At 66.4% G+C, this 23,496-nt stretch overlaps 2 protein-coding genes across 3 annotated transcripts; one reads left to right on the plus strand and one right to left on the minus strand.

The window, feature by feature from the left end:
• Positions 1-2,786: 2,786 nt before the first annotated feature.
• Positions 2,787-5,179, minus strand: SOX18 (SRY-box transcription factor 18). Its single transcript, XM_045980236.1, has 2 exons — positions 4,462-5,179; positions 2,787-4,302 (listed from the first exon to the last, which is right to left on the minus strand). Exons 1-2 carry the CDS (start codon positions 5,165-5,167, stop codon positions 3,494-3,496), a joined length of 1,515 nt encoding a protein of 504 aa, XP_045836192.1. The 5' UTR covers positions 5,168-5,179; the 3' UTR covers positions 2,787-3,493.
• Positions 5,180-15,278: 10,099 nt separating this feature from the next.
• Positions 15,279-23,040, plus strand: TCEA2 (transcription elongation factor A2). 2 transcript variants are annotated; one of them, XM_045980262.1, is made up of 10 exons: positions 15,279-15,519; positions 18,202-18,264; positions 18,591-18,696; positions 19,722-19,812; positions 20,900-21,030; positions 21,253-21,309; positions 21,665-21,819; positions 21,887-22,033; positions 22,555-22,626; positions 22,821-23,040. In XM_045980262.1, the coding sequence occupies exons 1-10, from the start codon at positions 15,448-15,450 to the stop codon at positions 22,827-22,829; spliced, it is 903 nt and encodes a 300-aa protein (XP_045836218.1). In that variant the 5' UTR covers positions 15,279-15,447; the 3' UTR covers positions 22,830-23,040. The 2 variants fall into 2 exon arrangements, with proteins under 2 accessions (XP_045836218.1, XP_045836217.1); XM_045980261.1 differs by lacking the exons at positions 15,279-15,519; positions 18,202-18,264; positions 18,591-18,696; positions 19,722-19,812 and having other exon boundaries at positions 19,822-21,030.
• Positions 23,041-23,496: the final 456 nt, after the last annotated feature.

A 23,496-nucleotide genomic window follows, 5' to 3' on the forward strand; every position in this document is an offset into this window, starting at 1 on the left:
TCACCACCCAGCGCCCGTCAGCTGGCGCGTCTGGTCATGCGGAGGAGTACGGTTCAGCCTCGCAAAGGAACGAAGGACACGACACCGTGGACGAACCTTGAGGATGTCGCACTCAGTGAACAAAGCCACACTCCTAATCCACCATGGCCTCGTTCCTGTGAGATGTGCAGAACAGGCCACACCGCAGAGAAGGGGGCGGCCCGGAAGGCTGCGTGTGACCGAGGGCTTCTTGTCGCCGCGACGGGCGAACGTTGGGAGGAGGGCGTGGCGGCCAGTGGCCTTACAGCTCTGTCTCCAAGGGCGGACTCCAGGACCAGCCTGCCCTGACTGCGCTGCCCGAGTCCCTGGCAGGATTTGTAGGGTGCGGGCTAAGCGGCTGGGCTGTCCGGGTGCTTGTGCAGCGGAGAGGAGCTGCAGGTCCGTCCTCGCCCGTGTAGGGGTGGGGCATCGGAGCACGGCCTGGGCCCCGATGTGTCTCCTGGTAGGCTGAGCGGCTGGAGGTCGTGTGGCGTCCCCAGGTGTGTCTCCTGGAGAGAGGGTGCCCCTAACCCGTTCCGCGCCCCCGCCTCCCTGACTCCCCCCCCCCCCGCCCCGCCCCGGGCTGGTTGCTGGGGAGGGCACGACACCTGGGCCCGGCTGCGACCTGGGCGTGGGAGCTGTAGCCCGTGCCAGCCCCGGCTGCTGGGACTTCCCGCCAGGCTCTAGGCCGCCAGGGTCTGTTCCTGGCCAGCCTGACTCAGCGGGGGCTGGGGGTGCGGACTTCCCTTCTCTGACCCTCCTGGAGGCAGGTGGGTGGAGCCAGGAGTGTGAGCTGTGGGAAACCCAGGGCTGGAGCCCCCACGGCCCCGGGGAGTGTGTCCTGCACAGGGGCAGGGGGCACTGCTCACTCCTGAGGGGGCCGAGGCGGGCCCCTGCAGAGAGCGCCCCAGGCACGGCGCTGGGCCGGGGTCCTTCGAGGAGACCCCCTCCCCGCCCTGCTCTGCCAGCCCACGCCGCCGTGGAGGCGCCGCTATTGGAAACAGCTGCTCTCTGTGGGAGGCCCTCTCCTGCTCCCACTCTGCTCCTGCACTCCTCCAGCCCCTGGCCATGGGGCCTGCTCGAAGCTGGGCCCCCCACTGGCCTCCTGCCCTGCCACGGGGGTGGGGGGCTTCCAGGTGTCAAGCTCTCTGCCTTCTCCCTACTGGGGCAATGGTGCCTGCCGTCCCCCCGGGGGACACCCTTGCGGCTCCCCATCCTACTGACCCCCACGGGCCCTGGAAGGGTGGACCCTCTGGGTGGGGTGGGCTGAAGAGCCCAGAATGGGGGAGGGGAGACCATTACTCCAGCCTCTGCCAGGAAACGGGGAGACACAGCTGGCCACGTCCGCTCATCTACCACCCTCCCCTGCGTGCCCATCCTCGCGGTGTGTCTGCGATGGGCCAACAGGTGGGACAGGGGACAGTGGTTCAGCCTAGGCAGGGAGGTCCTCAGTGGGCTTGTTTGCACGCCAGGACAATCTGGGCTGGTGCTGTCTCCTCTCTGCCCTGGCCAGTGGGTGCGGCGTGTGGAGGGAGGTGCACACCGGGGTCAGAGTCTCCTGGGTCCCCGCAGTGGGGCATGCTTTGGCTCAGCGGACGCAGGACGCTAGGGGGCCAGTCAGCTGTCCCACCACTAAGGGGCTGGCCCAGAGCAGAGCAGGAGTTTGGCCACAAGAGCTGGTGACCTGCTCTCACAGCTCTGCACGTTCGTCTCCACGCACGAGCCCGGGACTCGGCACTGCGGCCTCAGTGCCCTCCCCTCCAAGCCCATGACTGACGTGGCTGGACTGGCCCGGCCTTTGTGCCTCCGTGTCCCTGCCAGGCACCATACTTATTACGTACACTCGGAAGGAGCAGACAGTGTCCTTGGCGTCCTGTGGACTATTTCTGTCCCCCACCCACCCTGGGTGTCTCTGCACTGGTGAGTTCATCTCCCGCCCTCCCGTGCTTGTCTGGTTCTGTTCCTCCACGCCTCTGGCTCTGTCTTTGGATTTCCTGGACCTGCTGCTCTGGGGCAGGGCTGGGGGCTCAGGTACAGCGGTCACCCTGCTCTGTCCCCTCGGTGGGGAGCTCTGGCCAGTCAACACAGAGGTGACGTCACTGCCCCGAGAGGCTGCATATCTGTAGAAACGGCCCCACGGCCTGGGCACCGCCCCTGCCCCCCCACCACACACACACTGAGGCAGCAGGCCCAGATGTGGGGACACACACACACCCAGCCGCAGACTCGGGACGGACACACACAGACGCACAGGGTCACATGGTCATCCTCGTGGATGCCCCCGTGGTCACAAGGTCACAGCCATGCTGGGAGCCTTCCGCACACACATGCCTGGGTAGCTGGCTCACTGGCTGCCCTGGGGCACAGGCAGCGTCTGGAGAACCCCGGGACTCCCTCACACATGGGACACTGAGCTGTGAGAGACCTTTCCACATCGGGGTGTCAGTGATCAGCTCCCCAGCGAGGGACTGGGGACCAAGGAATCGGGAGAGGGGGGTGTCCTGTTCCGCTGCAAGTGGGGAAGGGCTCATGGGAGAGGCTGGAGCCTCCCTGCCCGGCCGTTGGCCTTCTGTCCCTAGTAGAGCCTGGAGGTTACTGTGGGGGGCAGCATGCCCCCTCTGGGCACTCTGGTTTAAAAATGACAGACGGGGCCCCAGGGTGCCATGCCTGTTACAGCTGTCACAGGCCAACCCCCTTGGAGAGGACAGACCTGAGCAGTAGAGCCTGGGTTTGAAGAAGGTTTCAGTTATGCATTTATTTATTTTCATTCTATGTATGTGTGTCTGCAGTTTAGAAGAAAATTTTAAAAAGAGACGAGGATGACGAAACGCGAGTGGGGTCTGGGGGGATTTCTAGGCTTCAGTTAAAACGGGGGGTGGGGCAGGAGGGGAGGGCGCCCACACCTCATGCTTCCCGCCAGCTCCATCTGCCAGGTAGCCTGGAGGGTTGGGTGCTTTGGGACCCAAGCTGGGGGGGGGGGGGGCTCTGTGGGGGAAGGGCAGGGCCAGGGTCATGGAGTGCCCCGCTCCCCCTTCCCCCAAGGACCACAGACTCGGGTGTTCAGAGGAGAGAGCCCGTCACTTTATTGTGGCCTCGCCTGGCTCAGGGGCGACTCAGCTCCTGCTCCTGCTTTAAGGCAGACAAACAGTGGTACTCTTTGTGTTCATAATACTCGCTACACGGGTGCTTTTGGTCACTGAAACCCCTTGGAAGAAAAAGTTTAAAAGTTTAATTAAAAATTAAATATATTGTATTAAGTAGATAAAAAAGGCGAAGTAAAAAATACAGCCTGGTTCTAGAAAATGCACTGCCAGAAAAGAATGAGGCGCTTCAAGAACTGCCCTGGCCGGGCCAGCCAACAGGTCCCAGGCCTGGGCTTCCTGGAAGAGCCCCAGGACAGGCGGGAGCCAGAGCGGGGGTGCACAGCAATCCCGTCGCGCCGCGGCGGGAGCAAGCGGGGCGCGGGCCGGGGCGCCTAGCCCGAGATGCAGGCGCTGTAGTAGACCGCGCTGCTGGCGTCGGACAGCGCGGCGATCAGGCTGCTCTCCTCGGGGCAGGACATGGCCCGCGGGCCCAGCTTGGCCAGCGCCACGTGGTACGGGAGCCCGGCGGCGTCGGGCCGAGTCCGGCTGCAGTTGAGGTACTGGTCGAACTCGGTGAGGTCCACGTCGGCCCACAGGTCGGCGGCGGGGCCCAGCGTCTCGGCGGCCTCGGGCGGGGGCGCCTCGGGCGGCGGCGACAGCGGGCCGGGGTAGGGGCCCGGGCCGGGCGCGCCCAGGGCGCCGTAGTAGAGGCCGGAGAGCGGCGCGGCGGGCGCGGGCGCGGTCCTGAGCGCCTCGGCCAAGGGCGCACCGTAGCAGCCGCCGGGGTCCCGGGGCAACTCGGAGGGGGCGTAGGGCGCGCGGAAGGCTCGCAGCGCGCAGTCCTCGGGCGCCGCGGGGGGCGGGAAGAAGGCGGCCTCTCCGGGCTCCAGGCCGTCCAGCGGCGAGCGCTCGGGCGTGGGCAGCCCCAGGCCGTCGAACTCGGCGCCCAGCGGCGGCAGCTCGCGGAAGGCGCGCGCCGGGCCGGGCGCCGCGGGGAAGGGCTCGGGCGGCGGGGGCGGCGGGGGCGCCAGGCCCGGGAGCAGGAGGCCGGGCTCCAGCCGCCGGGCCTTGCGCGCCTGCTTCTTGCGGCGCGGCCGGTACTTGTAGTTGGGGTGGTCGCGCAGGTGCTGCACCCGCAGCCGCTCCGCCTCCTCCACGAAGGGCCGCTTCTCCGCCGCGCTCAGCTCCTTCCACGCCTTGCCTGCGGGGCGGCGGGCGCGGGTCAGCTGCCGTCGGGCGGGCGCGAGCCCCCGGGGCCGCACCGCGAGGGTGGGCGCCCCCTACCCCGCGCCCCGGCCCAGCCCCGCTCCGGGTCGCCCCCACCCCCCGCCCCGCGCCCGCCCGCGCCCGAGCCCCTCACCCAGCATCTTGCTGAGCACCGCGTTGTGCAGGTCCGGGTTCTGCTGCGCCAGCCGCTTGCGCTCGTCCTTCGCCCACACCATGAAGGCGTTCATGGGCCGCCGGATGCGCGACTCGTCGGCCGCCTGGCGCTCCCCGCGGCCGGCCGGGCTGAGGCCATAGCGCCCCGGCTCGGGGCTACGCGGCGGGCTGCGCGGCGGGCTGGGCGGCGAGGCGGGGGCGGCGGGCGCGGCGAGGGCGGCGGCGGCGGGGAGGCCGCGCGGCTCAGCGGCGGCCCCGGGTCCCGGGGCCCATGCACAGTCGCGGCGGGCGGGCGGGTCGTCCTGTGCGCCGTAGCCGGGCGGCGATCTCTGCATTCCAGCTGGGCGCGGCCTGGGCGGAACGGAGCGCGGGAGCGCGGCGGCCGGACAGCGGGCACTCGCGGGGCGCGGCGGGCGGCGGGCGGCGGCGCGGACGGCGGTGGCCTCGAGCCGGGTGGGCGCCCAGATATAGCGGCGCGGGGCCAATCGGCGGCAGGCCGGGCGGGGCGGGGCGGGCTGGGGCCGCCCCCTCCCCGGGGGCTCCCTTTCTTCTCCCGCCCGGCGGATTCCACCGCAGCCTCCTCCGCGCAGCGGCCCCCGCGCCCTCTGTGAGCCAGGGACCCCCCAGCCGCCTCGCCCGGAGTGCGAACGGGCCGCTCCTGTGGGCCGGAGCTGGGGAGGCGGCATCCTCACGGGGGCTGTCCGGCTCTCAGACGAGCTGCCGTCCCCACCCACGGAGTCAGACCCCCGGACCGGACCGTCTCTGGGGGAGGGTGGCCGCCCCCTCCTGCAATTACACTGGGAGGAGGAGAGGGGCGTATTTTAAGCCATGTTCTTGGGAGGCTTCCTAAGAAGCCTTCTTGGGGTCTAGCTCAAAAGAAGGGGGCACTCTGGAAAAAGTTCCCTGTCCCTGGGGGAGCGTGTCCTGGGTAACCGCAGCGCATCACGTCCCCAACCCTATGCACACATGTGGAATTTTCACCACTGGGGGCTCCGAGACCCCCTGTTTGTCCGTGGGGTTCAAGAAGACGGACTTGGTGTTCCCTGCCTCACTCCCAGAGCCCACTCCAGACGGGGAGAACCTCAGCGCTGGACACCTTGGACCCACAGGGGAGTGAAGGGAAACCAGAGGGCATCAGGACCTCCACGGAAGGTGCAGAGTCCCAGGCCTTGTCCCCCCTCCCGCGGCCTGCTGGAGTCAGGGGCTGGGACCAGCTGCACCTGGCCGCCCGCCCTGGCGGGCTCCGGCCTCTGCCAAGCAGTAGAGTGAGGCGCCGGATCCAGGGTTGGGGGAGGGGGAGGGCAAGGGGGCCCTCCCCTGGGCCTGGGAGGGTTTCCAGAGGAGCTTCGGGCCTCCTCGAAGTCTGAGAGGGGACCTGGGCTACAGGGGGGTCTGAGGGGTCTCCCCCAGGACTGTTGCCCAGCTGAGGATGGGATGAGTGTGCTCAGCGGCTCTGGGGGCCTTTTCCCTCCCAGACATCCACTTACAGCCCAGGATCTGTGCAGCCGTGCTCCCCTCCCCACCAAGTGCTGGGAGCTCCACATTTCGGGGCCCAGGTGTCGGTGACCCTGGGCTTGTGTGGCCAGGGGCTATCAGTCCCCTGGCCCTTTTAGTGCGGCAAATGGGGCGGGTCCTCCGGCTCCGCCCAGCGCAGCTCCCGAGCTGCCCCCAGGAGCCCTCCTGGTTTGAGGAAAGGCCAGCAGCACCCCGCAGAGGTCCCTCACCCTCAGCCTGAGGGCTGCTGGGTGTCCATCCTGTCTCTGCGTGGGGTTCTGTCATGTCAGGCCTGGTCCGTCACCTGGAGGAGTGAAGCCCTGGTGTGCCCGACCGGTTTCGAGATCCCGGGGACCCCACAGCCTCATTCCCCACCTAGAGCAGGGTTGGTGTACTGCGGCCATCAAGGCACGAAGGCGTGGATTCTCTGGGTCTGGGGACAGCTCAGCTTCTCCCGGGAGGCAGGCAAGGGTGGGGGGCCCTGGGGTGGGCAGATGCGCAGTCCTCTCCCAGTGGGGCCAGCTCCGGCCTGGCCAGTGTTAGTGGGTGGACTGGGCACCATGAGGGGTTGGGGTACACACGTGTGAGCAGGACTCCAGGCTGAAGAGAGGGTCCAAGGAGCCAGCACCCACTCGAGACGGCCTTTCCCCTTCCAGGTGTGCTCCGAGCTCACCGGGGCCTGGCTTAGCCTGGCCAGGAGCTGGTCTGGGTTGGTGGTCCCTGGGGCTTGGGAGGGAGCCTTGAGCGTCCTTCACTGCAACCTCCCCCCACATTAGGATGGATCTAGGCTGATCCGGCATTAGCTGACCACGGCCGCGGTCCCCTCCAGCCCCCCCCCCCCCCCCAGGAGAGCCACCTCGCCCAGCACCAGCCAGCGACCCTCCCTCTTGGCAGAGCTGTGCTGCTCAGGTGTCCAGCTGTCCTGTCCTGTGGGCTGAGGCTGGGCAGGGCAAGAGGAGAGCCTCCAGGGTGGCTCCCTGCCTCTTCAGAGTCAGGCTGTCTTTCCGCGTGTGTGTGCACATGCTGCGTGCTCAGGGTGAGGACAGTGGCTCTGACCCCTTGTCCAGATGGGAAGACGGTGGGGGGTGGGAACTGCAGTCGGGGTGGCCCTGACCCCAGAGCCCCGGGGACGCCCCTGGGGGAGGGGCATCAGATGTGTGTCTGCGCTTGTGTGTGGTCTGTGTGTGTCTGCGGGAGCGTCTAGCGCTGGAGTCTGCCCACGTCCTTAGGAGCCAGGTGGCGGCCGGAGGGGGGGTCCCACAGGGTAGAATGGGGGTCCTGCTCAGTGAAACCCTCGCCCTCAACACCCACCAAGGAGGCGGTCCCCAAGAGCACAGCTCCATCCAACGTGGGGGTGATTCGTGAGTCTGGGCCATTCCTGATGTCTAGAACCCACCTTGGGCTGGCCTGGCCCAGGTTGGCTCCGGCCCACCCTTATGGGGGCCCTGTGTGCAGCCCCCAGTGTCCCAGACAGAAAGGCGGAGTAGAGGGGCGCGCTTTCTCTGCAAGTGTGGGGCCGGGCTGAGTGCCGAGTGGACACTGCCCTCCCTGGCCTCCAGCCGGCCCTCCATCAGCCAGGACCAGACCCCCAGGCTCTGGGTGAAGCCTGCAAAGGATGCTGGGCAGTTCCCCTCGGTGGCTCTGGGTGGGGGATTGGCTGGGCTCTGGGAGTGGCAGACCTCCCAGGCGCTGCCCGGGGCACAGACCTCACAAGATCCCACCCGCCTGGCCCTGGCTGCTGCAGGAGCGGGAGTCTGGGACCAATTACTGGATCCCTCCGGGCCGGACCCTCCTTCTGTTGGAAGGTGGGGGTAGGGTTCCCATCAGACACAGGTCCAGGTGGAGGGGAGTCTCCTGTGTCCTGAGACCTTGGCTTGGAGCCTGACTGCTCGGTTCGAATCCCACCTCGGGGTCCTTGAGACCAGGGGGCTCTGGGCCCGGCCCTCATCCTGATGCTCCTTCTTCAGACCCTGCTGCAAGGGCTGAGGTTGGGGGTGGGGAGGGCAAGGTGCCGGGTCAGCCTTGACTTCTGTCCAGGGCTCGGGGCTTCAGAGGGAACTGCCCAACGGCCTAGAAGCATATGCGCGTGTCCCTCCCCAAGTGACGGGCCGGTCCAGGTGGACACTGGGACTCGTGCCCCCCCCCATGCCTTCTTGCTCTCAGCCCCAGGATGCTGGGCCTGGTGTGCACAGTGCCACCGGCCTCCCAGACGCTGCGGGCCTTGCTCCGAGAAGGGGCGGGGGCAGGCATGGGTGCTGGGCTCAGCGGCAGCAGCTGTCACAAGGGTCAGGCTTGGCGGCTGCGGGTTATTGGCCCCTCACGGGGACCCAGGTCGTGGGCCGAGCTAGGTGTTTCGGGAACTAGGGTGTCAGTGGGCTCGTGGGGGCGTCAGACTGGCTGGGGGTCTGGAGCGGAGGACACGGTGCTGACGCTGTGGGTGTTTCAGTGTGTGGGGTGGACGGAGGCCCGCGGGACGGAGCAGGTGGGGGCTCCTCCGGGAGAAGGGGCGCAGGGCCTTGTGGGTGCGAGGAGGGTGGCGTGGTCCCCTGTGGCAGGAGTCACTGCGCGCCGCCCCAGGTGTCCAGGGCTGCTGCTGGAGAAGGGGGGCTGTTGCAACGGCCGAGTTGGGCCGCTGGACGCGGCGAGGCCCAGGGCGGCGTGGGGCGGCCCTGTGGGTCCCCCAGCTTTCAGCAAGCTGTGTGGGCCCCGCGGGCGCAGCAGGGGCTCCATGGGAACCAGGCTCTGGGTTTCCGTGGCAACAGCAGGGCGGGGCCAGGAAACGAGGCTCAGGAAGGAAGGCCACAGCTGGGAGGAGGGAGCCGGCCGGCCTGGCTGAGCAGGCGCCAGACACTCTGTCTGTCCAGTCGTCCGGCGGGCCCCGGAGCTCCTGCCCCAAGCCCTGCCTCCCCACCCCTCCCCGCCCTGCAGGTCCCCCGATCTGCGCCCTGGGCCCCTGCGACCATGGCTGTCTTTATTCCAGGCTGCACGCCCCGGGGCTGGGTGGGCAGGGGTCCTAGTCCTGCAGGAGCTGGGCTCCACTCCCCTCCGGGGCTTTTGGAGGAGCAGAGGTGAGGCCGTCTGGGTGTCTCGGGCAGTGCCCACCCTGACCTCCCTGCCTGGGCTGGCCTGGCCCCTCTCGCTCTCCTGCCAGGCTCTGGTGACAGTCCTCAGCTGCCCCGGGAACGGAGCAGAGAAGGAGCAGAGCCCTGCAGCTCGCGTTTCTTTTCTGCTGCTGCCCGAGCTTTGATGGCCCAACCAGCTGCGGGCTGGGGGGCAGGTCTGTGTTCTTGGGGACCACCCACCCCTTCTCACTCAGGGGCAGGACTCATTCATTTGCACATTATTGAGTGAACTCGGCTCTGTTCTAGGAGACAGTGGACAAAACAGACCCAAGTCCTTGCCTGGGGCGGGGGGCTCCAGTTCTACTGGAGAGGGACAGTCAATAAATCCGGAAACAAGGCAAAGTATGGGGCGCCGGGCTGCAGACTGCGCTCTGGAGAACGGTGCTGCCGGCTGTGGGGGAGGGAAGGGCCGTGTCACGGGTGTGCATGGCCTGTCACTCTGTGACGTAACTTTTGAGACAACCCCAGAAGGGAATGTGTACAAGAGATGAAGGGATACCTGGAAAAGAGTGTTGTACTCAGTGGGAGCTGCATGTGCAAAGGCCCTGAGGCAGAGAGGTGTGCTGCTATAGGGGAAGAGCAGGGAGTGCAGAAGGGAGGGGACAGGGAGCTGTGTGAGGCCTGGGAGGGTCTGGGTCTTTTTCTCTGAGGGAGAGTTGATGACTTAGGAGGGTTTTGAGCAGAGGAGGGTGTGATGTGACTTACCGTTTCAGCGGAGCTGCTGTGCGGAGATGGGCCTGGGCAGCTCAGGAAGGATGGACTCACCACCAGGAAAGGAGGGGAGGGGGTCTGCTCCTGGCTGCCCAGCGGAAAGCTGCCTCCCTGAGGAGTTTCCAGGAGGGCAGTGGGGGTGGTGCGCACAGACCCCTGGGAGAGGCTCCCTCAGGGATCCCTTGGTTTGGTGCCCTGGGAGTCAGACCTCCTCCTTTCACCTGTAGCCCTGGACCCCCCCCCCCACTCCCCCCCCCTGCCCCTGGGGATGGGGAGGGTGGAGTGGCCGCCAGGCTGGCGGGCAGGGCAGGGAGGGCTGCGTTTCTGGGAATTGTGTGGGGGAAGCACATTGTTCGAGCCTGGAGCAGGCGGCCAGGGCTGCTGCTGGCCTCTAGGGGATGCCTCCTGGCTCCCCCAAGTCCTGCCTCTGGGGGAGGGAGCTGGGACCGGGCCAGGGCTCTGGGCCGGCCTGGGGACTTTCCTGAAGATGCTCCTGTGGGTGGGCAGCTCTTCCCACTCTGCAGACTGAGAAACTGAGGCCCCGAGGAAGGACTGTGGCGGTGGCGGATCTGTCGTGCCGGGGGTGGGGGGGGCTCCTGCCCGGTCGCAGTCCCTGGCCGCTGCCCTGCCGGACCTCAGAGGCCAGGATCTGAGGGAAGCTGCGGGGGGGGTTGGCTGGGGTCACCGTCCTACCCAGCCTCTGTGGCGGTCGCCGTGCTGGGCTGAGGGTCTGGGGGGTGAGGGGGGCGCAGGCTGGGGTGGGGGGAGCTGCCTAAACGTAGCACGGGATGGGTGGGGGCTTCTGGGGCCACGGGAAGCGAGGCGGGGCTCCGTGTGAGCGCTGCGGCTTGGGCCTTCCCACCGAGGCCCCTGCCTCGGTCAGAAAGGAAGCGCGGATGCGACCGGCTTGGGTCATGGCCGGCTTGGGGCGGGCAGGGGGTGGGGGACACAAATAGAAAAATAAATGGCCTGAGCTTCCGATGTTTCCGGACTGAGGATGGGGGAGGGGCAGGCCTCTGGGCCAAAGGTGTGGTCCAGCCTGTGGGTCCTGGACCTTGGCGGTGTCGCTGGGGTGTCCCCAGGCCACTGTCAAGGGTGTCTCCCCCTCAGAGGCCCCAGGACAGGGCCCAGCTTCCCACAGAGGAGGCTCCTGAGGGCAGGTCCGTGTACTTCTCTCCTCTGGGGGCTGCCCCATGGGACCGTCGTGGGCACTGAGGGGGGCGCCTGGCAGTGGGCCCGCGGAGTGTCTGGGAGAGCACTCCGGAGTAAGGGGGGGTGGTCTCCCTGCCCCCGGGGGCTCCTTCTCTGCCCCTTGCTGACCTCTCTTTACCTCTGACCTCCAATCAGGAGCCCCTGGGTCTCCACGCATACATCCACATTTTCACTCCGTCTCCTGAGCTGGTGGCAAGGCCCGGCCTCGACTCCCCATTGCCTCGTCAGGGCCACCTGGCTCCCAGCTCTCTGTCCCCCACCCACCCCTTCTGCGGCCCGGACCCGGCTCAGCAGGAGAGGCTGTGGGTCCTCGGAGGAGGGCCCCATCTGGTTCTGGGAGGGTCCGTGTATCAGGCCTTCAGCCCAGATGCAACAGGGAGGTCAGCTCTGAGCCGGCCTCCCTGGGCGTGGGGGTGGGGCCTGTCTCTGGGGCTCCCTTGCCGGGTGCCGGGTGGTGGCTGGTAAACACGGGTCCCTTCCTGCCCCCCCTGCCTGCTATTGTCTTCTCCTCCTTTCATGAGACACATGTTTACTGAGCAGCTCTTCAGTGTCCCAGGCTGAGAACGTGGCAGAGGGTGGGTGGGAGACCTTGTTTTCCCAGCAGAGTAGTCCTTGGGAGACAGACACCTGGCGGGCAGTCCAAGGTGGTTCTGAGTGTCCGAGTGTGAAGACCCCAGGCATGGCCGTCGTGTGCGCCTGTGAGCAGCTTTGTCTCCCCGGGACTGCGGTTCATGTGGGGGTCAGGAAGGAAAAGAAGTTCTTCACTGGCAGAGGGGTCAGGGTAGGGTCTGGAAGGCCGGAGCCCTGCGGAGGGCCCCAGTGGGGTACAGCGGGTTTGCATAAATCCCCTCGGGGAGAAGAGAGTGGTTCCGATGCTGCCCTCTGGGAGCAGATTTCAGAGGGCACCGGCTGGTCAGGGGCCCCCGGCAGCTTCTGGGAGGAGGAAGTTCCCAAGGTCAGGTAGGGCCCATGAGGGGTCTGGGGCAGGCTGCGAACGTCCTGAGCAAGGTTCCCAGGGTCATGAACTCATGGGGGCCCCCAGACCAGGACTTTGACGGTGGAATACTGAGTTTTGGGGTTGGTGGGTGCTGCCCCAGCTTTAGCCCTGGTGACGGTGGGAGCCCTCACAGCCCCCACCCACGAGGTCCTCTCTGTCCTACTGGGTCCGCTTCACGGTCGTGGCCAGAATGGACTGCACCTCCCCAGAGGGAGGGCGGTGGACACCGCACTGGCCAGCTGGTCTGTGGCTCCCGCCCGCCACCTAGAGGCCAGTGCTCTTCATGGGACACACAGGCCACGCCCCCGGGTCATGCTACCCGAACCCGGGGCTTCCCATTCACGCTGCCTGGGGCCCTACTCCCTCCACGCAGGGCTTGACCTGCCAGGTACAGGGCTCCTGTCTCGGGGAGCAGCTGTGGCGCCCAGCTCTCCAGCTTGGAAGTACCCTCCCTCCTCTGCCCCGTACCCCCGATCTGTTCTGCCGACTCCCTCTTTCCTGTCACCTGCCCTGCCTGGGGCCAGGCTCCTGGGACACCCCCAGCTCCTGGGACACACCCTGCCTCTTGCAGGGCATCCCCACCTCCTGGCCATCACCCTGCAGAGGCCCCAGTGTCTCGGTCTCCATTCGTCTCCAGTCTCAGTGGAGGTCCACGGAGGGGACATGCTAGGCTCCTTAGGAGGTCTGTCGCTGGAGGCCCTGGAGGTGGACACCATCTGGTTTCTCCTGGAGGAGAAAGGGTCCTAGGCAGTCAGGCCAGGATCTCCGTTCTGGCGTTGTGGGGGAAGGGCTCTCTCTCCTCCACGTCTTCACTTTGGGGCCACGTAATGGGGCAGTGCAGGAAGTAAAGCTTGTAGGGTTACAAGGGAAACCAGTTACAGTGAAACACAGGTATTTAAATATTTCCTAAAATGTTCGATATAGAAAAACACAAAAAAAGTGGGTTATGGAAACCTGAGCACTTTAAAGGAAAATATTTTACTTATTTATCTGACAGAGAGAGACACAGGGAGAGAGGGAACCCAAGCAGGGGGAGAATCAGGCAGAGGGAGAAGCAGGCTTCCTGCCAAGCAGGGAGCCTGACGCGGGACTCGATCCCAGGAGCCTGGGATCATGACCTGAGCCGAAGGCAGACGCTTCACCGACTGAGCCGCCCAGGCGCCCTTAAGAGTCTTCATTTTCAACCAGCTCCCTTGGTCATGCTTTAGTCACATCTCTGTGGCTTAAACCATTCAGCCAGCCCCACAGAGAGGCATTCCTTGTACTAAGTCCCTTGCATGGACAGTGGGACCGTCGGTCAGCAGCAGGTGCTCCCAGGCAGGGTCAAGGTGAAGCCCCACGCTGGTTTCCCAGGCTGTCTACCTGCCTGCTCTCCTCCCCAGCACCTGGTGCTCATCTGTCCAGTGGAGATCAGGTGGGGACTGACCTTGAGGCTGGGCCTTGACAGTGACCTGCCCGAGGGGGCTGTGCTGATGGCCCAGACCCTGCCCCAACTGATGCCTTTGGCCAAGGTCCGGTGTCTGGCATGAACCTCTTGAGAACCAGGTGATGCTTCTGAGAGGACTGTGCTGCTCTCTCGGACTCCGGTTCCTCAAGCTGTTTTGAGTGCTCTCGGACATACACCTGCCCGCGCGGGAGGGTAGAGGCTGAGTGCTCTGTCTGCCCTCCCTCCCCTGTGGTCCAGGCTTTGTCAGAAGCTGTGGCTGAGCTCAGCATCCCAGGGTGCTGGGCTGTGGTGGCTGGAGGTCTTCAGCACGACTGGGGGTTTGCTCTAAGGAATCCCCTGAATCAGCTCACCCGTCTGTCTCAGAGGCGTGGCTGGGGAGCCTCCATGGACACGTCCCTGTGGGCGATGGGGGCCAGGGTGAATCTCTGAGGTGGTGTTCTCTGGGGTTCTTGCTGGTGTCTGTTGTGCCGGAGCCCAGCGAGCTCTCCGTCCTCACCGGTCACTGCTTGCGCAGAGCGGGGCTGGAGGGTGTTCACTCCAGCTTCCCCGTGTCCCTGCTGTGGCCAGACCCTCAGAGGCTGCACGCATGTTCAGACCATGGGATTCTGGCCATAAGGGCTTGCTTGGTTGGGAGGATCGGAGCTATGGCCCGGCGCACAGTGAGGGGCAGAACCAGAGCTGGTCTGGAAACGAGGCGGTGTGTTCACCATCACAGGGCCTCTGTCCTGGAAAACCTCGGCTCCCTCTAAGGAACTCCATGCTTTTCCCTTATGATTACTAAGGAATCTCGTAAGTAACCATGTTTTCCTTTTCACTCTGGCTGCTGGGAAGCTCAGTCATCATGGAATTAATACCACCGGGAGTCCAAGGCCTGGTCAGCCGACGGGTCGGCGCAGGCCGTCTGGTCATGCCATCTGTCCGGGCTCACAGCTAGTTGGGCGGAACTTCAGGGACGGCGGGGCTCCCAGCACCACGGACACGAGTTCCCGGGCTCGGACCCTCCCCCCGACTTGTGCCCGGTCGCCAGGCGCGGGCGCGGGGCCGCTGAGTGCGCCGCAGATGCCGAGGGTGCTGGATCTGCCCCCCTGCCCCCTCCAGCCAGGTGCCGGCGGCCGTTCCCAGGGGCGCCCCCCGCAAAGGTGACACCTGATGGCTCGCGCGGTGTCCCCGGAGCCGTTCTCCGCGCGAGGTGTGCGTCAGCGGCCGACAGGAGCGCCGCGCGGCGGCATTTCGGGACGCACCGAGGGGTCAAGGCACTGCCTGGAGCGCGGAGCCCGGGATTCGCGACGCCGAGGAGGCCCGGGACCTGCTCTCACGGCCTCTCCGCGTCCCCCGGCTCCCTCGGACCCCGCACCCGCCTACTGCCCCCGCGCTCAGAGACCAGGATCCGGGCCGGGGCGCGCAGGGGGTCCGCGCGGCCGCGGGGCGCGGCGTGGGGTCGGGCGCTCTCCCGCGGGGTGCCGCGGTAGCGGAAGGTGGGAGAAGAGGGCGCCGAGCGGGGGGGACAGGCGACGGACCCCAACGCTCCGGGGCGGGGGGGGGGGGGGAGTCGGGGACGCACAAACCCGGGGTCGCGCCCGCCCCGCACGCTCCTTGGGCCTCGGGGCTACCGCAGCGCCCCCAGCCGGCTCGCGGGCTGGCGCGGGCGCTTGTGGGACTGCGAGTCTCGCGGCCCCGTCGGTCTCCGGCGACCGCCCGCGTCAGGACTACACTTCCCAGGAAGCCGTGCGACTCCGCGTGTCTTCTGGGAGTTGTGGTCCAGCGCGGGGGCGGCGCGCGCGAGGCGGGCGGCTGCGGGGACTCCATGTCCCACGATGCAGCGCGGCGACCGCGGGGGCCGGGGGTTTGAACGGAGGGTCTCCCGACCGCGGTCGGGCTGCGTCGGCTGCGACGGGTGCGGGCGACGGCGACGGCCGGGCCAGGGGTCCAGGCCCGGAGGCTGAGGCTGGCGCGGCGGGCGCTGGGGGCCCTGCCCCCGAGGCGATGATGGGCAAGGAAGAGGAGATTGCGCGGATCGCCCGGAGGCTGGACAAGATGGTGACCAAGAAGAGTGCGGTGAGGGGCGCGGGCCGCCAGGACCCCGGGACCCCCGCCCCGCCGACCCCCGCCGAGCCTGCCGAGCCCCCTTCAGGGTCGGGGAGACCACCCGAGGGGCAGGACGAGACCCCGCCCCAGCAGAGACTCCCGGGACGTGGGGAGACCCCGTCGGTGGCCGCGACCCTGCCCTGGGCCAGCCCTGCCCTTCAGTCCCGCATCCACGGCTGAGGCCGCAGTCGGGCCTGGACCCGGTCCCGGGAGCCGCGCTCTCTGGACTCAGACCCCAGCTACCGGGCGAGAGACCCGTCTCCCCCCTTGCCCCCAACTGCAGACTGCCCCCCGCCCCGCCCTGCGCGAGCCGGCCCGCGGAACACTGTGGGGCGCCGCCTCCCGGCCTTGCGGTCGCCCCAGCCCGTGCGGACCTTTCGTCCCGGCTGCCCCGCCCCCGCCCCAGGACTCTCCGCGGAGCCCCGCCCCCGGCTCAGAGCCTTCTGTCCCGCCCTAGGCCCCCCACGTCCTTTCTTAGCCTGCAGGAGTTCGGAGCGAGAGACTGGACGCCCCGACCGCCCCCGTCCCGCCCCCACCCCAGCTGCTGCGCGTCCCAGCCAGGGCCTTTCTTGGCGGAGCGGCCCCTTTTACCCTGGACCTGTCCCCGCCCTACAAGAGCCAGGTTCCCCTAATAAATTCTTTCCCTTCCTAGCCAGGACTCAGGCGGCAGCAACTGAGGAATGGGTAGTTTTGTAGAGAGACCCTCGGGACAGAGCCCTGGGAGGTGGGAGAGCCGCTGGCCAGCTGTGGCCACTGTGCTGCCTGGCGCCCGTGGTCCTTGGCCTGTGAGTCTTTGGACGAGGCTGTGCCGTGGTCTCTAAGAGGCACCAGGCACATGGGGTTCCAACGTCAGCTTTGGGGTCCTGACAACCTACCTGGCCTCCCCGACGCATCCTTGGGGGGCGGTACCTGCCTTTGGGATGTTGGGCGGGGTCCTGGCCGCTCCCTGAGAGGCTCTGTAAACACGGCCTTCTCCCCCCAAGACTGCGAGCAGCTGGTTAGGGTGGGGGAGGGTCCATCATGTGCCTGCGACCCTGGGCGGCCCCTCAGGACTGTCTGCTCGCTCTGGGCTCCGAGTGGTTTTTTGGGTTAAGCAGGCTTTTCCTGGGTCCCTGTTGACCAGGTTCTGGACAGGGTTTGACACTGGGACCTGAAAGGGGGCTGGCTCCCCTCATTCATTCAGCACACGGCAGCCCCCTACACACACACACACACACACACACACACTCTGCGTTCATGCCCCCGGGAGGCCGTGGGCAGCAACCTAGAGCCGTTTCCAGAGGTGACCAGAGAAAGAAGCTGCTGCTTCTCTTGAAGGAGACAAAGAACACCCCCCAGGTGGGGTCAGAGATGGGTCCACGCAGGGCTGGGCAGGGGCAGGTGAGCTGGGGGATTTGTCCAGGCAGAAGCAAGGAGCACGAGGAGGGGGAGCTGAGCACCCTCTGGGCCGGGAAGGCACCTGGGGTTTGAGGGTACTGCGGTGCGGGCAGAGAGCGCTACCAGAAGTTCCAGTGCCTGGGAGGCTCCTTGGGGATTTGGGACCCATGACTGGGAAGTCAGGAATGGTGTTTCTGCCAGTGGTCTGGAGCCCACGGAAAACCCATCAGTGAGCAGCCCTGTCTTTGGCTCTGATGACCATCTTTTTTCCTCTGAGGGGGTCACTTCAGGGCTGGACTCTGCGCGGCCTGAGGGGCAGCGCCTGCTGGGGGTGACGTGGGGGGCGGGTTAGAGCATGGATGTTACCCAGATCGGGGGATGGGGCAGGGCCAGCCCTGAAGACCCAGCAAGACGCGAGGGTCTCACAACGTTGGGTGGCCGGGTCAGGTTATTTCTGCCCCTTCCTGTCAAGGGAAAGACCCACACACGAACACACGTGTGTTGCGAAGTGAAGCTCTGAAGACGGCAAGAAGGGAGGAGGGCGGAGGTGTTGCATGGGGGTGGTCACAGCTTTCAGCAGAAGGGGCTTTGCCAAGGTGTCCTTTGAATAAACTGAAAGAAGGAGGGTGCAAATTTGTAGATATTTGGGAGGTGTTTCTTGAGGAACCTTAAGCTGAGCCTGGAACGGAGAGAGCAGCCCATTTGTGCATGGCCTCGGTGTGGGGGAGGGCTTTGAAGAAAAAGATGTGGGGTTGGGGGGGCAAGGAGGGGAAGGTGGCTGGCCTGAGGGTTAAGGCAAGGCCTGGAGGGATTGATGAAGGGTGGGGCCATGGGACTTGAATCCGGGTGTGGGTGTGACAGCAGTAATGCTTGGCCTCTGCAGGGGACACTGACCTTGCCGGGTTGACCCCTCTCAGCTAGTGGGTGATCCACTTCAGGGAGAAGCTGCCCAACCCACCACAAGGGTCAGGAGACTGGATGGGGCAGTGAGCACCCCTGGGGCCACACCTTCCCCTGGGTGTGACCCTCCTGCTGGGCGGGGGCTGCGGTCCTTGGAGCTGTTTCCTGCAGCCGTCGCTTGGTCAGTGACCCAAAATCCTGGGACTGAGTTTGCCAAGCCGCTTTCCGTCTCATTCTGGCCCTCTCTGGGCATCTGACCCCAGGTGGATCTCCAGATTGTTACGCCTCGTGCCCCCCACCTTCTTTAATAGGAGGCAGGGGCACTGTCCACAGAAACCTCGAAGTCATTTATGAAGGTCCCCCTTCTCCTTCCAGGAGGGAGCCATGGACCTGCTGCGGGAGCTGAAGGCCATGCCCGTCACGCTGCACCTGCTGCAGGTAGGGCTCTGCGTGCCTCCTGCCTGGGACAGCTCCCGGGGGCCTGGCAGGGCTTCCTGGCTCCTGCCTCGGGGCCTCGGTTGGTACAAACGTCTGTCCTGGAGGACACCGTCCGTGCCTCTATCTGTTGCTCAGGAAGACAAAGGGGCACCTAAGGATAACCCACCGCGATTCTTGCTGATGCTCCTGGGTTCCTCATGGGACAGAAGCCCTCAGAAAGGGTATCCACTGCACAAGCTGGTCCCCGTTCCCTGCCCCGTGGGAGCCTTGGAGGGTCTGTGGGGTGTGATTGCCGCCCCCCCCAGCCCAGGCTGCTTGTTTTGCAGTCTACACGCGTTGGCATGTCCGTCAACGCCCTGCGGAAGCAGAGCTCTGACGAGGAGGTCATCGCGCTGGCCAAGTCTCTGATCAAGTCCTGGAAGAAGCTCCTGGGTGCGGGTCAGGCGGCACGGGCCGGGAGCTGGGGCCCCTTGCTGGTCAGCACTGTGTAGGGTGCGGGCAGTGCTATTCCTGAGCCAGGGCCGCCTGGGAGCGGGTGTTCCAGAACTGGTCCGGGAAGGCTTGGGGCTGGGACACCAGGGGGTCCCTCGAGAGCGAGGAGAACTGTGAAGGTAGAAGGTAGAAGCAGGAGTGCCTTGCGGGGTGGCCAGGGGCCCTGGAGGGACCTGCGGTGCGTGGGGAGGTCACACAGAGAGGGGGTCAGTGTAGCTAGAGGGCAGGGGCTAGAGGAGTTGTGGGGGAGAGAAGGGGGGAGACAGCTGGGGGTCGAGGGAGAGAGGAGGAGAAGGGGGAAGCTGGAGTCGTAAGACGCCCCCCCGGGACCCTGAGGCCCCCCACCCCTTCCCAGCCTTTCCTGGGCTTGGTCCAGACCCTTGCGAAGTAGAGCTTGGTGTCCTGGGTCTGTCTTTAGTCCTGAGTGGCCGGTGGCCTACGTGTTGGACAAGTGTGTTTATTCTGCTGCTGGGGGGGGCTGGGACGGTCCCCCAGCATTGGCTCGGGCTTCAGGAGCCTTGTGGGGGATGTGCTCCGTGAACGGCGGTTCACTGTGCCCCCCAAGGCCCAGTGGGGGCGTGACCACGCCTGGTCTATTTCCAAGTTCAAACACTCCGTCTGTGGGGCTGTCAGGCAGGGGACCCTGGACTCAAGGGTCACTTTGGGCAGACGGCTGTGCTGTCTGCTGGGTTGGCAGACCCCAGAGAGGCCTCAGGCAGCGCAGCGTGATGAGGGGGTAGGAAAGGGGTGGGGGGCTGTCTTGGGACGCCTGAGGAGGGAGGACAGAGGGCCCTGGTGCAGAAGTCTCAACAGCTAGGGCCCCAGCGGGGTTTAGGGCGGGCTGCTAGGGCTGGTGATTTGACCAAGGCTGTGCCTCGGCAGCGATCGGCTCCCCTCCCTGGCCTGGCCCTGCCTTCCAGTTCTGCATCCCCCTCGCCAGCCTCCCCCTTTCCTGGCACTTGCAGATGCCTCTGATGCCAAAGCCAGGGAGCAGAGGAGGGGGGGGCCTCTCCCCACATCGTCCTCGAAGGAGGCCCCCGAGGCCAAGGACCCCAGGTAGTGCCCCTGGAAGACTGGGGCTTGCCCTCCTGCCCCTGACCCCACCCCGTCCCTCCTGCTCTGCAGATGGAAGGGGCAGGCTTCCCTGTGCCCTGGGGCTGCTGAGACCATTGGAATGAACACTTCTCGGAGGGGACTTTCCCTGGGGGGCCGTACCTGGCCTGGGAGCCTCTTGCTGCTCCCTTTTCTTCCAGAGCTCCTCCGGACCCTGTGTCTTTCCAGCCCTAACCACCTGCAGGGTGAGGCTGTGTCCACCCTCTGCAGCTGTCCCCCAGCTCCACGTCCATGTCCTGGGGTCTGCTGCTCACTGGCCAGCTCTAGCTGAGCAGCCCCCTTAGCTGGAGTCACACCGCTGCTGAACCCCCTTCCCCCATGGGTGCCCCAGGCTGCGGCAGGATGCGAGTTCTGGGGGCCCTGAGGCCTCGCTGCTGTGGCCCCAGGGAGGGCAGTCATGGAGACTGGGGGTCCTCATGGGGACGGGCTGTGGCCCATAGGCTGCTTCGCCTTTGACCCCATGGGGCAGAAGTGGGAGGAGACCGGCCAAGGCTGATCTCTAGACTCTGCGTAGCTGTGCGGGGCTGTGGGCTCCTCCGCCCATCGGCACCTGTTCCCTCCAGGAGGCCCCTGCTCCCCCTGACTTGTGGGGCTCACAAGATGCAGGGGTGTGAGGGGGAGGGCTGGGTGGGTGCAGCTGCGTCATCAGGCAGCTTGTGGGGAGTGCCCAGCCCATCCAGGGGCGTCCGAGCTGGATGGGGCCACCTGTGGTCTGGGCGACCCCGGACACCATCTGCCTCTCCCGGGATTGGCAGCTGGTCTTGAGTGGTGTGGCCCTGTGTTCTGGCCTCCTGGAGGGCAGGGACCCGCTGTCCCCAGCTGGGAAGAAAGTCCCACCCGCTGGGCTTTCTGGCTCTGGCCAGCTGGGCAGACCCCCGGGGCATGGTGGGCTGGAGTGGGGGGGGGGGACCACGGGCTGCTGTCAAGGTAAGAAGGAACAGGGCTGGGGATTGTGGCTGTCCTGTTGGCTTTTCTGGGACCCGTGTGTCCCGGGGGTGCACACGGCCGGAGGGGGCCTGTCTCTCTCCAGCCGCAAGAGGCCAGAGCTACCCAGGATGCCGTCGGCGCCAAGGATCACCACGTTCCCGCCGGCGCCCGTCACGTGCGACGCCGTGCGCAACAAGTGCCGGGAGATGCTGGCCGCAGCCCTGCGGACGGACCGTGAGCGCCTCCAACGCGCGCCCAGGGTCTTGCGGTAGACCAGACGAGGCCTGCCCTGGGGGACAGCCTTCTCCCCTAGCTCGTTGCCGCTGAGCCCACATCCGGGGGGAGCGGGCGGGGGGCCTTTTGGTCCAGCAGAGCCCCTGGATCCTGGGCCGGGGGCTGGGTGGCTGGCGGAGGGGTGCCGCTGGCGGGGCCACCGGTCTGGGCTGTCTCTTGCAGATGACCACGTGGCTGTCGGTGCGGACTGCGAGGGCCTGTCGGCCCAGATTGAGGAATATATCCTTTACGCGGGGGTTTGGAATCCGGGGCTTTCCGGTGGAGTCAGGAAGACAGCCGGACTTGCTCCCCGGGGGCCATGCCAGGCTGTGGGTCGGCGGACCGGGAGGCTCCCCCGCACCTGCTGAGGGACTGAGTGCACCGGGGCACGGGTCCCAGGGCTTTGCAGCCACGGCTGGGCCTCAGCCGGCTGGGGGTCTAGGGGGCCCCGCTCAGCAGCCTCGCCCCTTGCTGCCAGGCACGGGTGGCAGACCGTGTTGCTGGGCCCCTTCCCCTCACTGGCCCCCTTGGCTGGCCCCATGGGGAGTGGAAGGCGGTCACACTAGGCTCTGGACAGGTCCTTAAACACCTGCACGCATCTTCCGGGACGTGGGGAACACAGACATGAAGTACAAAAACCGTGTGCGGAGCCGCATCTCCAACCTCAAGGACGCTAAGAACCCTGACCTGCGGCGGAACGTCCTGTGTGGCGCCATCACGCCCCAGCAGATCGCGGTCATGACATCGGAGGTGAGTCCCGCTGCAGGGGTGTGGGCCCCACCCGCGCACTGCGCTAAGTACACGGTGCCTTGTCCAGGAGATGGCCAGTGATGAGCTGAAGGAGATCCGGAAGGCCATGACCAAGGAGGCTATCCGAGAGCACCAGATGGCCCGCACGGGGGGCACTCAGACGGACCTGTTCACCTGCGGGAAGTGCCGGAGGAAGAACTGCACCTACACGCAGGTGCGCCCCGGCCCTCCCTCCTGCTCCAGCAGCCTGCACCTGCTCCTGGGCCTGGGGCTGACCCCTGCACACACACACAGGGAAGGGCCCAGGGCTCCTCCTCGGTTGCCCGGCACCCCCGGTCCCCCGCACGCAGCATTTCGGCGGTGATTTGCTCTGGGCACTGAAACTGGGGGACCTGGCCTCCCCCAGCGTGTGGGGGCCCCAGGGGATGTTGTTGCTGGCCAGTGGGTGGGTGTGCTGTGCTGCCTGGACGGTGCTCAGACCCGTGGAGGTGGACAGTGATGTGGACCGCAAGGTGTGACCGGGTCCCTGCTGAGGGGGAAGGGTTGGAGCCGCTGTGGCAGCCTTGGCCGGTCGGCCGGGGGGGAGGGTGTCTCCGACACCAGCACCGCTCAAGGGTACGGCAGCCTCCCCGAGTCGGGACTCCAGGGAAGACCTGCACCTTCGGGCCTCCTGCTCCAGGTGACTGAGTCCCTGGGGTGGGGGGTGGCCCCCTCTCACCACGGCCCTCCCGGCAGGTGCAGACGCGCAGCTCTGATGAGCCCATGACCACCTTCGTCGTCTGCAACGAGTGTGGAAATCGCTGGAAGGTAGGCGGGCCTTTTCTGAAGGTGGGTGTCTCCGTCCTCCCAGGTGTGGGACCCATGTAACGGGGGATGGGGGACAGCTGTCCTCCGCCAGCCTCCTGGGGCTTCCGAGTAGGTGGGTGGAGACCCCAGGCCTGCTGCTTGCCCTGCGGGGCTCACGGCCCACGTGGCTGACCCCGTTCATCCGTCTGGTGCAGTTCTGCTGAGCCTCCTTGGGATGCGCGTGAAGCCTCAGGCTGTGGCCAGCACGTGGCCGCGGCCTCCCCGTGTCCTCTATCGACAGACACTGCTTCTCGACACCCGCCCTGTGCCCGCCCGAACTTCCCCGGAGGGCTGTGCACCCTGCTCCCCAGCCTTGCCTGCGGTTCACCTTTCTTCCTCTTTCTCCCGAATTATTAAATGTTTCTTTTTGCCATTGTCATGTTTCTGGCCCTTGGTTCTGGTGGACCATGCACAGTCTTGGGCTGTGAGCTGGGTCTCCTGCCCCCACTGTCTGGCCCTCCCCCGCCCCACGGCAGGGGGATGGCAACCCTTCTCCTTGGCTCAGGTGACACTCGGGTTTGGTTCTGCTGGAACGGAGATGGAGGGAAGAGCCCTCGGGCCCTCAGGACACTGGGGGCAGACTCTGCCTGGGCGTGCCCGTGAAGGGGTAGCTGCTGGGGGCACACACACACGGGATCGGGAGGAGGGTCCTTAGGTACGGGACCCAGGGTCTCCCAAACTTCCCCAGACACCACAGCTCTGGGCCCAGGGCTTATGGGCAGGAGGCTGCGTCTGGGTGCCCCGGCCATCCACAAGGATGTCCTCACCCTGACCCTCTGCTCCTGATGACGGAATGGATGGGGTGGGCCCTGCAACCGCTGCAGGTTGGAG

This window comes from Meles meles, chromosome 16, assembly GCF_922984935.1.
Source record: "Meles meles chromosome 16, mMelMel3.1 paternal haplotype, whole genome shotgun sequence".
Lineage (NCBI taxonomy): Eukaryota > Metazoa > Chordata > Mammalia > Carnivora > Mustelidae > Meles > Meles meles.

Excerpts from the sequence above, each read along its gene's own strand:
- SOX18 (XM_045980236.1), bottom strand. The coding sequence starts at position 5,167 with ATGCCGCCTCCCCAGCTCCGGCCCACAGGAGCGGCCCGTTCGCACTCC. Across the intron at positions 4,303-4,461 it reads GGTGCTCAGCAAGATGCTGG|GCAAGGCGTGGAAGGAGCTG; the intron begins GTGAGGGGCTCG and ends GCCGCCCCGCAG.
- TCEA2 (XM_045980261.1), top strand. The coding sequence starts at position 20,565 with ATGGGGCCACCTGTGGTCTGGGCGACCCCGGACACCATCTGCCTCTCC. Across the intron at positions 21,310-21,664 it reads GTCGGCCCAGATTGAGGAAT|GCATCTTCCGGGACGTGGGG; the intron begins ATATCCTTTACG and ends AAACACCTGCAC. Across the intron at positions 21,820-21,886 it reads TCGCGGTCATGACATCGGAG|GAGATGGCCAGTGATGAGCT; the intron begins GTGAGTCCCGCT and ends TGCCTTGTCCAG.